The 13,970-nt window shown below is 44.2% G+C and overlaps 2 protein-coding genes across 2 annotated transcripts in view; one reads left to right on the top strand and one right to left on the bottom strand.

Moving 5' to 3' along the window:
• LOC139910371 (coiled-coil domain-containing protein 60-like) overlaps positions 1-424 on the top strand; it is a 31,060-nt gene extending 30,636 nt beyond the window's left edge. Inside the window, exon 15 of the mRNA XM_071897635.2 lies at positions 317-424. Within this exon, the coding sequence (XP_071753736.2) occupies positions 317-424 (108 nt within the window). The remainder of the gene's footprint in view (positions 1-316) is intronic.
• Positions 425-10,148: 9,724 nt separating this feature from the next.
• On the bottom strand, positions 10,149-13,454 carry xbp1 (X-box binding protein 1). The gene is given in 6 exon segments (XM_078285091.1): positions 10,149-11,281; positions 11,470-11,553; positions 11,556-11,636; positions 11,781-11,897; positions 12,458-12,554; positions 13,100-13,454. Coding segments are annotated over 6 exon segments (1,242 nt in total). The 5' UTR covers positions 13,336-13,454; the 3' UTR covers positions 10,149-10,654.
• Positions 13,455-13,970: the final 516 nt, after the last annotated feature.

Here is a 13,970-nt window from a genome sequence, read left to right on the forward strand (position 1 = left end):
AGGAATCATTAGAATTAACAGTTAATGACACAAAAAAAAACATTGCTTAAGTGAAACGCCCTGTGATCATCAGATATAATCACAGAACTGTTTCTATGACAACAGAATTTTGTTGTTTATGTGTGTGCGTGTGTGTGTGTGTGTGTGTGTGTGTTGCTTCCTTAGAACAATATGTGGCATCAACTGCATGTTGTATCACATGTTCTCTTTCTGTCTACCCCTCCTCTCTCTCTCTCTCTCTCTCTCTCTCTCTCTCTCTCTCTCTCTCTCTCTCTCTCTCTCTCTCTCTCTCTCTCTCTCTCTCTCTGTGTGTCAGATTGCCAGGGAGCATGTGGTCCAGATGCCCAGGGAGGAGTACGATGCCTGGCTGTGTTCGAGGGTCGCTCTGCCCTCACAGTACCACCGTGCCTCCAACACCAGGTGAACCGCCCTTAGGAAGGTCTGGACGGAGCCTGGAGGCTGGAGCCTGGAGGCTGGCACTAATTAGCTAAAGAGAACACACACACACACACACACACACACACACCTCATTTACATGCAGAGATACACGCATGAATGTGTATACACACCAGGGTTAGAAATTAACGGGAGGTCGAGTCAAAAATACCCTTCAAAAGTTCATAAAATGCTTGTGAAATCAAAAAATAAGGGTCCCCAATAATTAGGAGTATCTATTTTTGCATTTCACCCTATTTTTGCTAAGTTGTCACATGTAAATGCATGTGCCTTCTAGGTCAGAAATCTGAGTGATTTTTTAACACAAAACAACCGAGTACGTAGCCTGAAGCAGTAGAAAGCAGTAGAACGTGTTGGCACCACGCAGCCAGCAGTAGAAGAAAATGCCGACCCAACACACAAACCACTGCACCAACAAAAAATAAAACAACCAATACTGTAAAAACCTAAACAATTGAGAGGTGGAAGATGGACTGATTAGGGACAGAAGGGGGGGGGGGAATGGCACCATCTTCTTCTTTAAGGCCTTAGTGGTACAAATCGTGTATTTGCAAATGCATTATTTCATAATTAAATAAAATTGCCCCTCACGAAATGGACCAAAATGCCCCTAAAATCAGATCAAGGAGGCAAAAAAAATCCTTAAAAAACGTAATTTATTACCCTGAAACACGTGTTCAGGCATACATGTATAGAGATACACACTCAGTAAGGTGGGAGCAGGAAGACCAAGGCATCTCATTTCACGTCCTGTTTCCCTTTGTCTGTGTGTGAAACATGACTGAGGCATTTCTCCCAAGGGATCAATAACAGGTAAAAAGAAACCACTAAATGCCTCCCGCATGTCAACCTACTTTCCCAATACCTCATTTCCACATATTTCTCCATTGTAAAGTGGTAACACCCGCAAGATCCTCTTCTTCTTATTTTGGCGACATCTTTGGTGCTCAGTGTTCATTGCTGTGGTGTTTCTGCACTGCTCTTCCCACAGATCACCTGTCAATCAAACAGTGTGTCCAGTACTGTGACGTCTTTTTCCTTGGATTTTCTGTTGATGCAGTTTGAGTTTCTGTAGGTGGCGCTCTTTTCTTTATCTGTTCAGCCATGGTGGCTATCGCTGCTCATGCTAACTACCCTGTTCTTCTTCTGTTTATTCAAAACAAACGAAAACGTAAAACGCATCACTTCCTACCAGATCTACCAGACACCGGGTGTTTAGAACAGCAAATGTAAAAACTTTGATGAACTGGATATAGGTTAAATCACTATCAATCACCGATAGAGAGTAGCAAAACTGACATTTATTTATTTAAAAGTATCACAAATTATTACTTGAAATACCTCTTTCACATACACATATTACCGCACACATGCTCGCCAACATATACACATGCACATACTTTTTTTCTCCTAAAATACAAGCCATAAACACAGATGATATGCTAAACAATGCAACATGCCAACACTCAGTTCTGCTATTGAACCCCGCCAACCGCCCGGTCGAGGGCTGACCCTTGACCCCGCCTCGTCTACTGATGGACTGGTGAATGCAAGAAGCTGACCCGCCGCTCTCTGCCTGCTACATGAGAATAATGAACTCTCGCTTGCTTTTCATCGTCTCTATCAGCTTTGAGGAGGAACTGAAAGGGAAAACCAGTGCAATGCAACCCGAATAGAATGTGAATAGAATGTGAATGCAAGTCTTGTGACTGTAGGGCAACTGTGAATGTTTGAATCGAATGTGGTTCACATGCATTTTTTAGAGAGAACGTCCTGTGTGTCAAATGTAAAAGCGAGGTCGTGATTAAAAAGCAGCTTCTTTTGTGCCAGCGTGTGTTATTGCAACTCCCTTTTTTGGTAAACCAGCTCAGCAAATACCTTTAGGAGCGTTTCTTATCCCTTCACGATAAGCTGTACTCTTGGATGGCAGATGGGAGGGGGCAAATCCAACCCCAGTCTGTTGGATGGGGAGGGGGAGGGGGAAGAGGGGGAAGAGGGGGGGTCAAAGGCTGAGCTGACACTCGGAGGGTGGAAGGGGAAAAGTTTCTTGCATGGAAGGGGGAGGGGTGGGATCGGGAAAAGGGGGCCGTCGGTGAGCAAGCAGCAACGGGCTAGCACACATTTCAGGAATGCCACACAGTCTGGGAGCTGAGCTCAAACCCACGCACACACACACACACACACACACACACACACACAGCTTAACCCTACGAGTGGGGGCGGTGGGGTGGGTGTAGGAAAACATGCAGGGAACAAGCATTCTTTCATTTGAACCTCTCACTTGTTTTTAAAGTTCATGCCTCGGAGCACAAAGTCTAGACCTTACTCCATGCTGCTTTTTATCAAATGTTCAAATACAAATGAAGATAGGGAATAATAATGATGATAATGATTTTATTTATATAGCACTTATCTGAAAGCAGAGTTTACAAAGTGCTTTCACAAAAAGACATAAGAATAGGAATAGTAAAATGCATAACAAGGAGATAAAAATAAGACCCACAGGGAAGATAAAACACATTAAAAGCAGAGCAAATAAATGTGATGAAAGAAAATGATATGAAAAGAAAAAGATGATAAAAGGAAATAGAAACAACATGAAATTAAAAGTGAGGTGGATCAAAAGCAAGTCCACACATACTGACTAGTTATGGCAGTGTCTCCGCTAGTTCAACGCTGTTTTTATTTTTACATTTTCTGCATTTATCTGTCACTCATAGCAACATACAATGGATACAACAATAGAATAAGCTTTGATTCTGAGATCACCATCGTTGCAAGCAACCAATAGCAAGGAGGGCAAGGATCAGAGCCTCTAATACTCTGTGAAAATACATAAAAATAAGAGTTGAGGAGAGCGGTAGAAGGCATTGTTTTCCGTTTTGAGATTCAGATGAGGATGACGTCATCAGGTGTACTGATCTGAAACCTCGTGTTCTTTCCACACACCTTATCAAGAGCACAACCACCAAGCCGCCTGCAGGAAAGTTCAATATTTACTCTCCAGTTTACCAGCAGTCCACTCCGCTCCGGCGTAGTTGTGAAAGTGAATTTGGCTGCATGGAGGGGACAGAGAAGTGTTTGACTAGCGGAGAGAGCTTACGAAATCAAAAAAAAGCAGAGTAGTAATGAAATCAGCCTTAAGCTAAGATACTTTCAAAGAGTTGTATGGAGTTGTGAAATTCAGCAGTATTTAGTTTTCCTGCAATTGCACATGTTCAAGCAGCTATGCCCATACAAACAACTATGACTACGTCTGACCCTGTGGCTTTGATCCTCATACTCCTTACTCTTGGCTGCTGGTAATATTGGCAATCTAGGAAATTAAGCTTACTCTTCTATTGCACCCAGTTTTATGCCAACTTACATAAACCCTGTTTTGTGCTGTTTTTTCCACATATAAAGCAAATAAACCATGAGAGTAGTAGTCATGAAGCCATATATGTGCTGTCCTACTCCTACATGCTTCCTGCTGAGCCCTTTGCCCGACTGATAAAATATTCCACTCAGCTGGGTCTTTGCTCATGTAGACACTCTCTTATCACCCATGAAACAGTGAAGGGCACCTGCAGTTCTCAAAGTCACTCTCACTCTCACACTTTCCACCCAAAATCTACATTCTCCTGAGGTTTTACCAGGAAAAATGTAGCAATTAGATTGAATGTTTTTTGAATTACCGTGTCATGGTGACAAATGTCGTTTAGAACAAGTTCAAAGTGACTCGAGTCACTTTGAACTTGGGCTAAGTGACATGTCAGGCCGAAGGCTATCTTCACCACCGACCAAAATAGCCATGTGGCTTTAGCTTAAAGTACACACATATGACACTTTTACAGCTGAAGCCGCTGAGGGACACCACCTGTTGCCCAGTGGGTGAAGTGTGCTGGTGTGCTGTTGCTGGCAATTATCTTACATTTGACCGTGACCATACATCGACTAGGTCATGACTATGTGTTGATCGCATAATCTTTCTCGGTTTATGAGGTAAATTTAAAACGTTCCCCCGGTTTGATGCCATTTTCCTCTCATCGCCGGCCTCATTTAGCCTCTTCACAGCTGAACTTAAATGGTCTTACCGGCAGTTTGCATTTTGTTATGACTAACGCAAGAGGAGCATATTGATCCGTGACTCTTCCACCTCGTCGCTGCTGGAGTGTTCGATATTACAACACTGAGCAGCACAAGCTGAGACAGCTAAGGGATGTTTATTGTCTCAGAGAGCGGCGGGTGGTCCTGATGAAAACGCATGAAAGATGAGAGATTACTAAGCTTGTGTTTGTGTGTGTGTGTGTGCAGGGCTGTCTATCTATCTGCCTCTCCATCTGTCTGCCTGTCTGCCACTCTGTTTGCCTCTCAAAATATCAGTCTGTCTGCCTGTGCTCTGTGATTGTGTTTTAGCAGTCTGTAATTGCTGGCAAACGCAGGCTGACTCATGAGCCTTTAACCTCGGAGACTTTGTTTAACTGAGCATCGAAAAGAACTAAACTTATGATTTGTGATGTAACCGCAGCTCTACTCCCACCCCGACTTCTCTGACTCTCCTTCGGTGTCCTCCTGCTTTACCGGCCCCGTCTCATTCTTGTTACCTCCAAAAGGTTAAAGAGACATTTTCCTAGAAAGTTCGGACCTTAGAATTGCAAATTAGGTGGCGGGTCAAGTCAAATGCTATGCTCTGCCAAGGGTGTAAGAGCTGAGGTCTGTTAGATTATATCAGGAGATATTCATGAAATTCAATTCAAATCCCTTTGATCCGGTTTGATTTTTGGTTACGTGGGTTTGCTGCTTTCATGAGGGCTTCAAAGGGAGAATCTGCCACGCTGTGTAGGAGGAATTCAAGTGATTCATGTTTTCTTCCAGCAGACAGGCTGCTTCTTGCAGACCTGCCACATGTACAGGAAGTGAAACCATGGCGATGGAGGCTTGTGTAATGTGTGACGCCAGTTCTCTCGCTGCTTGCGCCTATTGAATATCACCTCGGCCAGCCTGCTGAGACTCAATTCAATTCATCGTACAAAATGTCCCGTCCCCTCTCACACTCATTTCCCTTTACTTCCTCATTGCTGGGCTTGGTTTTGGTTCCCCAGGAATTTGTTGCTGTTTTCTTTTCAAGCAGTTTTCTTTATGCGGATGAGAAGTGTGTATATTCAGAATTAATCACCTTTGTCGCTTCGCATGTGGCCAAGCCGGTTTATTCGTTGTTCAAGGCACATGCTTTGGAGACGTGCCATCTGATGTATGGACTGAAAATAGACTTGTTTGAAGAGCTTATTATGATTACACTGAACTTAATCATACAGGAATGACAGCTTTCCTGGGCTTTAAACTCTTTATGTAACACAAACCTTCAGCATCAGTTTAAAAGGAAATGTGTCAGACTATCAAGAACAAATGTTTTACTCCCAAAAGTAGACGTACTGTTCCTCAGTGTATTTTGGTTCAGTGCCACGCAGCAGACATTAACACACTTGACTGACTTCTTTGTTGCCACTGGTAACTGAGGATAAGGATCTCTCTCTAGGGGCTTGAGAGCAAGCCACCTTGACTGAGTAGGAGAGTTTAGTATATATCTGTGTGTGTGTGTGTGTGTGTGTGTGTGTGTTTGTGCGTCAGAAACCCGCACTACACTTTCAACAGAACAAAATATACTACGTCCCCAGCTCCTTGTTTGCACACACATTCAAACTCTGACGCAATGAAGGAAAACTCGACCCTAAGAAGACAGGCGGTTTGGGATTGTCGCGTTAGTTTTACTGTTCTTGTTTTTGTTCCGTCTTGAAAGTGAAAACACCAACAGCTGTAACAAAGCAGGAGTTTGTACGTGATGATGGAAGAGGGCGCAGGTGGAAAAGAGCAATTCAGGCTCACGGTGGATGGGTTTTTTATGCAGAAACCCAGTGTGTGTGTGCATATATAATGTTGATTTGCTAAAATTTATTAAAAGTTAATTTGGAATGTTTGACCTCACTAAGATCCGGACAAACAAGACGTAATTAGACAAGAAAGAGACACCTGTGTTTCCCTCCGTGTCCACAACAGAGACGTGACCCAGAAGGAATGGACAGATGTTGTTTGCCTGCAGTGACTCACTTTTTCCCAGTTGAATCATTCATAAAGTGCCCTAAATACCAGGATTAGGATCTCTTCTGCTTCACAACTGGTGATCAGCCAATCATTAGCCTTTTAACAAAGGAGGCCAAAGGGGGTCGTTGGGGCGATTTTCATTCCGCTCTCTCATTTGGGTCAGATGACTGAACTTGTTCAGCCCTTGAGGCCCAGTGACTGCAGAGACTTTTAGCCCAGCTTGACCCCAACCCCCCCCACCCACCCCCACCCCCCCACCCACCCCCACCCCCCACCCACCCCCACCCCCCCTCCATCAACACCATTACCACCTCTCACATGAGAACTCTGGTGGAGTCACATGCATTTCTCACTGCCTTTAGCTGCTTGTTTGGCTTACATCTGACCAACTTTTTCTTTGGTTCCTGTTTGATCTGCTGTTCCATTTTCTGCCTGTTTATTTCTCAGAATCCACGCAAGAAACAATAGTAAAGCTAATCGATACTCAAGCGGTTTCTGTAACTGTGTCAGATCGGATCTTTTGTCCCTGTTGCTCTTTGTCTTCAGCGTACCTTTTGAAGACATTGCTTGCTGTGCAACGCAAGTCTCAAGAGATTGAAAGCTCATTGCAAAACATGTATTTACATTGGTGTGACAGCTGCCAGTGTAGGTTTAGCAATCCTCTTTATAATACTGCTGAGTGCAGTAACTTGAGACGTTCAGGAGGGTTTATCCAAATGCGTGCATAGGTGACGACAGTGTCATATTAGCACAACAAAACTGGCTCTAATTTAAGTACGAACTTTGACCTCATGCTGGTTAGTGGAACACGCTGACCTGAAGCCCACCTTTCTCAAACGTTAGGGAACAATAATCAATAAAAAAAATTGACATGAACTGTGGTTTCTAATATCCGTAATGCCTGAACAACAGCTTCTACCAGCCACACGGCACATTTAATCCTTCCATTATTATCCTACAATATTTATCAGTCCTTTTGCCAACAGTCATAAGGTGCTCAATAAACAATAGCAATGTCACTTTACTGAAAACTCCTTTGGGAATTTTGAGGGATACAAATTTTACGTTAACATCCCCTGTGATAGCTGTGTTCTACAGAATAACAGACAAGAACTCAAAGAATTCTGACAGGAATTTAACATTTAGTTTTGCCACATTAAAGGTGGCCCTCTATTAACAAGTCGAACGTGCCTGAAATAGAAACACGGTCGAACACGGCACCGCATACAAATTTGTAGACATGTGCACGTGTAAATGTGCAGACAGTCGCCCAGTGGCGGCTGGTGTGCGAAGAATTTGACTAGTTCAGCCACAAGCCTGCACACACTGCTAAGTCTGAAGCCACTTTGTTTTTTTCTGCAAGTGTGTCCTTTTGTCCACACAAACCTGACGAAAATAGTTTCTGCAGCAAATATACCGTTGGCTTAAGACGAGCCAACTTGACGTTCACAATATGAGAAATGTCCTTCTCTGAAGAGGTTTGCACAATAGTCCTGAGCTTGTTTGGAAGGATTGAATAGCTCCACAGCTAAAACAGAAGGCCTTGAAATGTCCATAGCACTGAAAGAATCCAGTAAAACCAGTCACTTCCTGAGAGTTTTCAGAATGTTCTTAGACTGCAAATGGGCAACAGTAAGGTCAGGGATATTAAATAGTATACATGCTACAACAAAAGTATAAAATAGTACAATAGTATCCATTATGGTTACAAATAATTTCAAATGAATGCTGAAAACACAGAGGGTGAAATTAAAAAATGCAACTGGCACACAAATAATGACAACGCATAGTAGAGAACAACTGATTGCATGGTCCAGAAATAAACCAGCATTTACAACGTGAAATTGAAAGAGCTGTCAAAGTAGATATGGATGTTTTTCAGTTTCAGCTGAACAGCTGTAATGCTGATGCAGCTTTGCTGTGGTTTGCATGTAGGAGACAGGAAGTTGTAAACTTCTCACCGCACTTTTCTGGAGAAGCTGAAGCGAAGCTACGTCAAAAGCTGCTGCGGTTTCGTTCCGCCTACCACAACAACACAACATGGAGGTCAAATCACATCGAAATAGCAGAGCTGATCATTTGTTGTTTTACTCTTCAGCCTTTTCTAGATAATTTGCTCAGCTGTAGACGCACTTTGAATATTTATCTTTCCACAAAAACAGTTGGGCGGCTGTGAAACGTAATGGAGGACGTTACAAATACAAAGCATTCAAATCAACCAGCGGGAGACAAAGCAAACGGAGACAGGCAGCCAGGCCCTCGAGAGTTAAGATCAATTACATCAATGGTGCATCTGAAAACCTGATCTAATCAGCTCACGCAGTGATAGGGACGCCGAGGGGTTTTGTTAAATGGGCGGGTCGTATCATTCACAGCCTCGGGAACTTTAAAGGGGGCAGACAAGAATGAGACCCCAGAATAAATGCCTGCGGGGAAAGGTGTGTTCCCCTCCCAGCCTATTCTCATACACTGGGCCAAAACACAACAATACGAACACTGACCTAATTCTAATGGGAAGTAGAAACCATAACAGAGTCTCAGGTTTGACTCCCAGGAAGCTCCCACTTACATTAGATGTGTTATGTAATACAAGCAGACCTTGTTTCTTCTTCCCAGAAAAGTGTGGTTGTACTTGCACAAGAGAGAGAGAGAGAGATAGGGAATATAAACATTGTATCTGCACATGTCAGCCTCTCATTATCTGCCCAACCTTTGACCTTTTATCTTGAACTACTGTGGCGATGTACACTGTCACGCAGAAAAAAACATTTGACAATATTTTGCAACATTACAGCTCCGGCTATCTCTCCTGCTTGGTGATGTGAGATTTACAAGGAAGATACAAGCTATTTAAGATGTATGATATTTAGGACATTGGCAATTTAGAAAAAATACTATTTACATTAAGCATCTGTTATCTCTGATAAGAGTAGATCTACGGTGGATGTAATGAGTAACACAGTAGGTTGAAGACTCGTGGGAGCAGTAAATCAAATATTTATGAACAATTTTGGAATTTCTGCGTCTAGACAGCAGGGTGACTTAGTGATTACAGAGACCGTTCTTCAGCTGGAGGATTTACTGTAGGTTCAAACTACTGCGTCTCCTAGTATCTGCTCTACTGAAGTGTCTTTGGGCAAAACACTGAATCTGCTTTTCGACCTCCTTTATAGGAAAGAAAGCCAATAGGATAGGAGGATTGTTCTGAGATTAAGAGTTGTACTATTACCTTGTTTTAATCTGTGCTTCTAGTTGTTTTTTTAGAAAATACTTCCTGCTTCTATTTTTTTTTTGCATGTTCAGTGGAGATAATGGTACCATGTGACTTCGCATATCTGAACCATAGTGCTTTAAGGCGTTTAGTGGTTTGACCCTTGGAGGTGTAGTGCAACATTCAAAAGGGAGTTAATATCTATAGAAAACATTCTCATAAACATCCGTGCAACTGTGAAAACATCCGTTTACACCTCATGTGAAGTGAGTCCCAAGTCACATACGGTCTATTCCACTGGTTTCCCCTCTTCTTTGGCACCTAATATTTACCATATTTTCAATGCAATACATTTCCCTCGTGTAAGTGGCATGCAGTAACTGAAAATGAGGAGACAAGATTGCAATGCAAAAAAATTTTTTAATGCAGTAATTAGACTACAAGGAGAGCGGTCAACAAAATTAGAAGAATGCTTTTATACATGCGAACGGTTAACATACAAAGACTCCGAAGCAGAATACACAAATAAATAAAATTTGTCTTATTTAAATGATCGGTCCCCATCCCCCTATAAATTTACAGAAATACTGGATTCCACCCACATTTCATTTTGAACAGCGAGTGAAAGATTTGTAAGCAATCTTAAACCTCTGTAGCAATTGGCGATACCAAATAAGCTGTTATGAACTCCACCTCCCATAAGTCAATGCAGCATCGCCCATGGTACAGACCTGCTGTAATAAAAAAAAAAGGAGATTGTGTGCTTAACTTTAGCCGAAACACGAGAGGGTTCAATGGTGTTTGCACATCAGTATGAAGTATTGTGGGCTGGTCTGTAGTTATTTATCACTACACAATAGCTCTTATAGGTATATATGGATTAACTTATTGGGCGAAAGGGTCGATTCAGACACTGATAAGTTGGGGGAAGAGTTCATTAGCGAACACGTCGTCCCAGGAGCTCTCGGAGCACAGGGGAGAGGACATGTCGCTGAAGGGGGAAGGGGACCGCTCATATCCGGAGTCGCTGTAGGCGTCCGCCAGGTAGGCTTCCTTATCCAGGCCGCTGAGGGCGGGGGACGAGGCCGCCGAGAGGAAGTCGTCCACCCGACTGTCGTGGCCGGGGATGACCACTTCCTCCGGTTCGTCTTTGACGCAGACGGTCTCCGCCTCGACCTCCACCTCGGCGGCGGGGCAAGTCGCCTCCTCGATCTTCACCTCCGCGCCGCTCTCCATGTTGCTGCACTGCCCGTCGCTCACCACCACCTGCTCCTCCTCCTCCTCCTCCTCCTCCTCTGCCTCCTCCTCCTCCTCCTCCTCTTCCACGGGCTTGGTGTAGATGTGGTCAAAGTGGATCAGTTCATTAAGGGCCTCCAGCTTAACTGGTGGGGCCCCCAGAGCTGCAGGTGGGGCGGCAGGTAGTGCGTCCCCCCCTCCGACCAGCAGCACCTGCGGCTCCTGGCACTCCTCTTCACAAGACTTGAGGAACAGCTCTGGGTCAAGGATGTCCAGAATGCCCAGTAGCAGATCAGACTGGTGGGGGGGGGGGGGGGGGAGAATGGAGAAGAGATTAGCCTACTAACCTTCAACCTGACCCCAGTCTAAGACCACAGAGTGCCGTTCGTTACTGTCACTATGGAACTTGCTCGGAAGCAGGATTTAAATCTCAGACTCACTCACTTTGCTAGCACTCGCTTCCATTAGCGAAACACAAGTCTTACCTCATTGTCTGTAGTGTCAGGACCATCTGTATCCATTGGGAAGTCTTCAGATTTAGGAACTGCTGGGCCTGCACCTGCTGCGGAGGCACACGTAGCCTGAGTACTGCGGACTCAGAAGACCCGATCCCCAAACCTGCGTCATTCCCACCGGAAAACAGCACCTGAACCTGAGAAAAAGAGGGGGGCAAGAAAGGAGAGGAGGGTTACGCTCAACTCAAAAGATTCAATATGGCTGACTGACAAACACTGTAACCACCACCCCCAACCCCCCCTTCCCCTTCATCACTCTGCATTACAACCAATCCTCTTACCTTCTCTTTCGACTCGAGGGTGTCCAACCCAAGTCTCTGTCTCAGTTCCTCATTCTCTGTCAGAAGGCCGCTGGTCTTTTCCCGCAACAGCCTGTTTTCGATGTGAAGTTTCTGGTTCTGGGGGGGGGGGGGGGGGGAACAGACATGCGTCATGCGTCAGTTAACGATAAACAGTTGCAAGCGCAAACATGTATACATTAAGGATATCGCCAAGCTGGGGCGCTGTGTATAGTTATGAATATTTATAATCTTATTTCACACCGCTGTGGTTTTGAAACAGGGTTTGGCTGAAATCTACAACACTGCAAACAAATTTCTCAAAAATATGATACAGCAACTGTAGTTTTATCAGGAGATAAACTGGAATGAGTAGGAATAAAATTTGGCTCAGTTTTTCCTGTGCAGAATAAAACTAAATTGTCCTCCCTAGACAGATTTTGAACAGGAGACTACTGGTGAAAGTTTGGTTACACACTCAAAACCCATCATTTCCATGATAATTGATCTGTAAATGAATGTGTGGTGTGTTGGAGTTGTGGATGGGGAGACACAGATTTTGTGGAGACTAGAGGAAAGTGGAGGGGGGGGGGGAGAGCCCAGAGTCCCCCTCCTGTACATGGGGCCCATAATTCCTAGCTACGCCCCTGTCTGAAGGTGAAAAAAAAAACTAAATTTACCTCCAGCTCCAACTCTAGGACTTGCTGTTCCAGCTCCCCCATTTTGGCCTTTTTTCTGTCTCTGGCTGTCTGAGCTGCAACTCTGTTCTTGAGTTTCCTGGAGGAAGAAGAGGAGGAAGGAAAAAAAAAAAAAAAACAGGAATTTGAGACAGTCTTTCCATGATGCTGACTAAGCCGATGACAAGATTGGGTTCATGGCATTGCGCAATCACCGGCCATATTCTTGCCACGCAGGCATACCAGGATATCAGTGTCCTGCTCCATTTAAGCAAAGCTGGGTGGGTCCAGAGGGAGTGAGGTTCAAATCAGTCAGATAGGAGTTTGACAAGCTTGTTCAAAGTCCAAGGTTGATACAAATGTCTTTTTAAATAATTTCGGTGCGGTATGAGTCAATTTTAGACCGCTTAATAACCTACTTAGAAAAAAACTAGCTAATATTAGGCCTAGGTGCTGCAATAAAGCATTCATTCCTCTGGGCTGGGATTTAAACCTCCAGCCAGTTTTCTATTGTTCTACCACAGGATCAATATCTTTGGGCGTATCCCCGTTTTAATACTCGGGGCAATGTCAAGCTGTACAGCGACAAAATAAAAGCGTAACACCCAGACATTTTGGCGAATAAGCAACATTCGTGGGACTAACCTGCGAAGTGCTTTCTCTTCTGGACTCAAGTGTGTCAGCCTCTGTCTTTTCCGTAGCGGCGGCCCGGCGGAGGAGTTGGAGTCTGAATCGGACGACGCCTGGCTGGCAGCCGACGGCAGGACGACCGAGATCGGCCGGCCGAAGCCTCCCGGTGAGCCGCTGGACGAGCCGGTCTGCTTCCCGGAGATCAGGAGCACTTTGTGGGCTCCCCCGGTCCCTGCTGCTACCACCACCATGTTGTAATGTCCTGTAGGATCTGTGTTAAATTAGAAATAACGGGGTATCCTTTTTTATTTCGATAGAAACCCTACGGTTTCCCTGTTCTTCCGATCCCCGACAATTTCCAACTATTGACATGGGGGTTGCGCTTGCAGTCGTTTTCTACTGTCGTGGTGACACCTGATAGGCTCTCAGCGGCTGTGATGCAATCAATTTACAGCCTCTGATTGGTCGTCTGGCTGATGTAATTTGCATTTGAAGTTTCACCCTGCTTGCGCAGTAAAATTACTCCTTGTTCCTTGTAGGTGTAATTTCCCCAACAAGCCTTCCCTTGGTGGTAATTCCTGTTTCAGACAAACAATGGATTGTTTTTGCTCTCATATTCTATTCTATTCTATTCTATTCTATTCTATTCTATTCTGTTCATCAACATGAAACCCTCAAGCCTGCTTTGACAATTTGATTAGAAAATGGGTGTCACAGAGTTACAGTTCATATACATCATAGCACCATTTCCAGGAGTTGCATCAGATTTCACCTACACAAACCTATCATCAGTTCACTGTGGCATTGATTGGGAATTTCACGGATCTAGTATTTGGAATTGTTCCCATCATTTTTTTCATTTTTTAAGATTATTTTTTGTGCATTT

This window comes from Centroberyx gerrardi, chromosome 8, assembly GCF_048128805.1.
Source record: "Centroberyx gerrardi isolate f3 chromosome 8, fCenGer3.hap1.cur.20231027, whole genome shotgun sequence".
In the NCBI taxonomy this organism is placed as follows: domain Eukaryota; kingdom Metazoa; phylum Chordata; class Actinopteri; order Beryciformes; family Berycidae; genus Centroberyx; species Centroberyx gerrardi.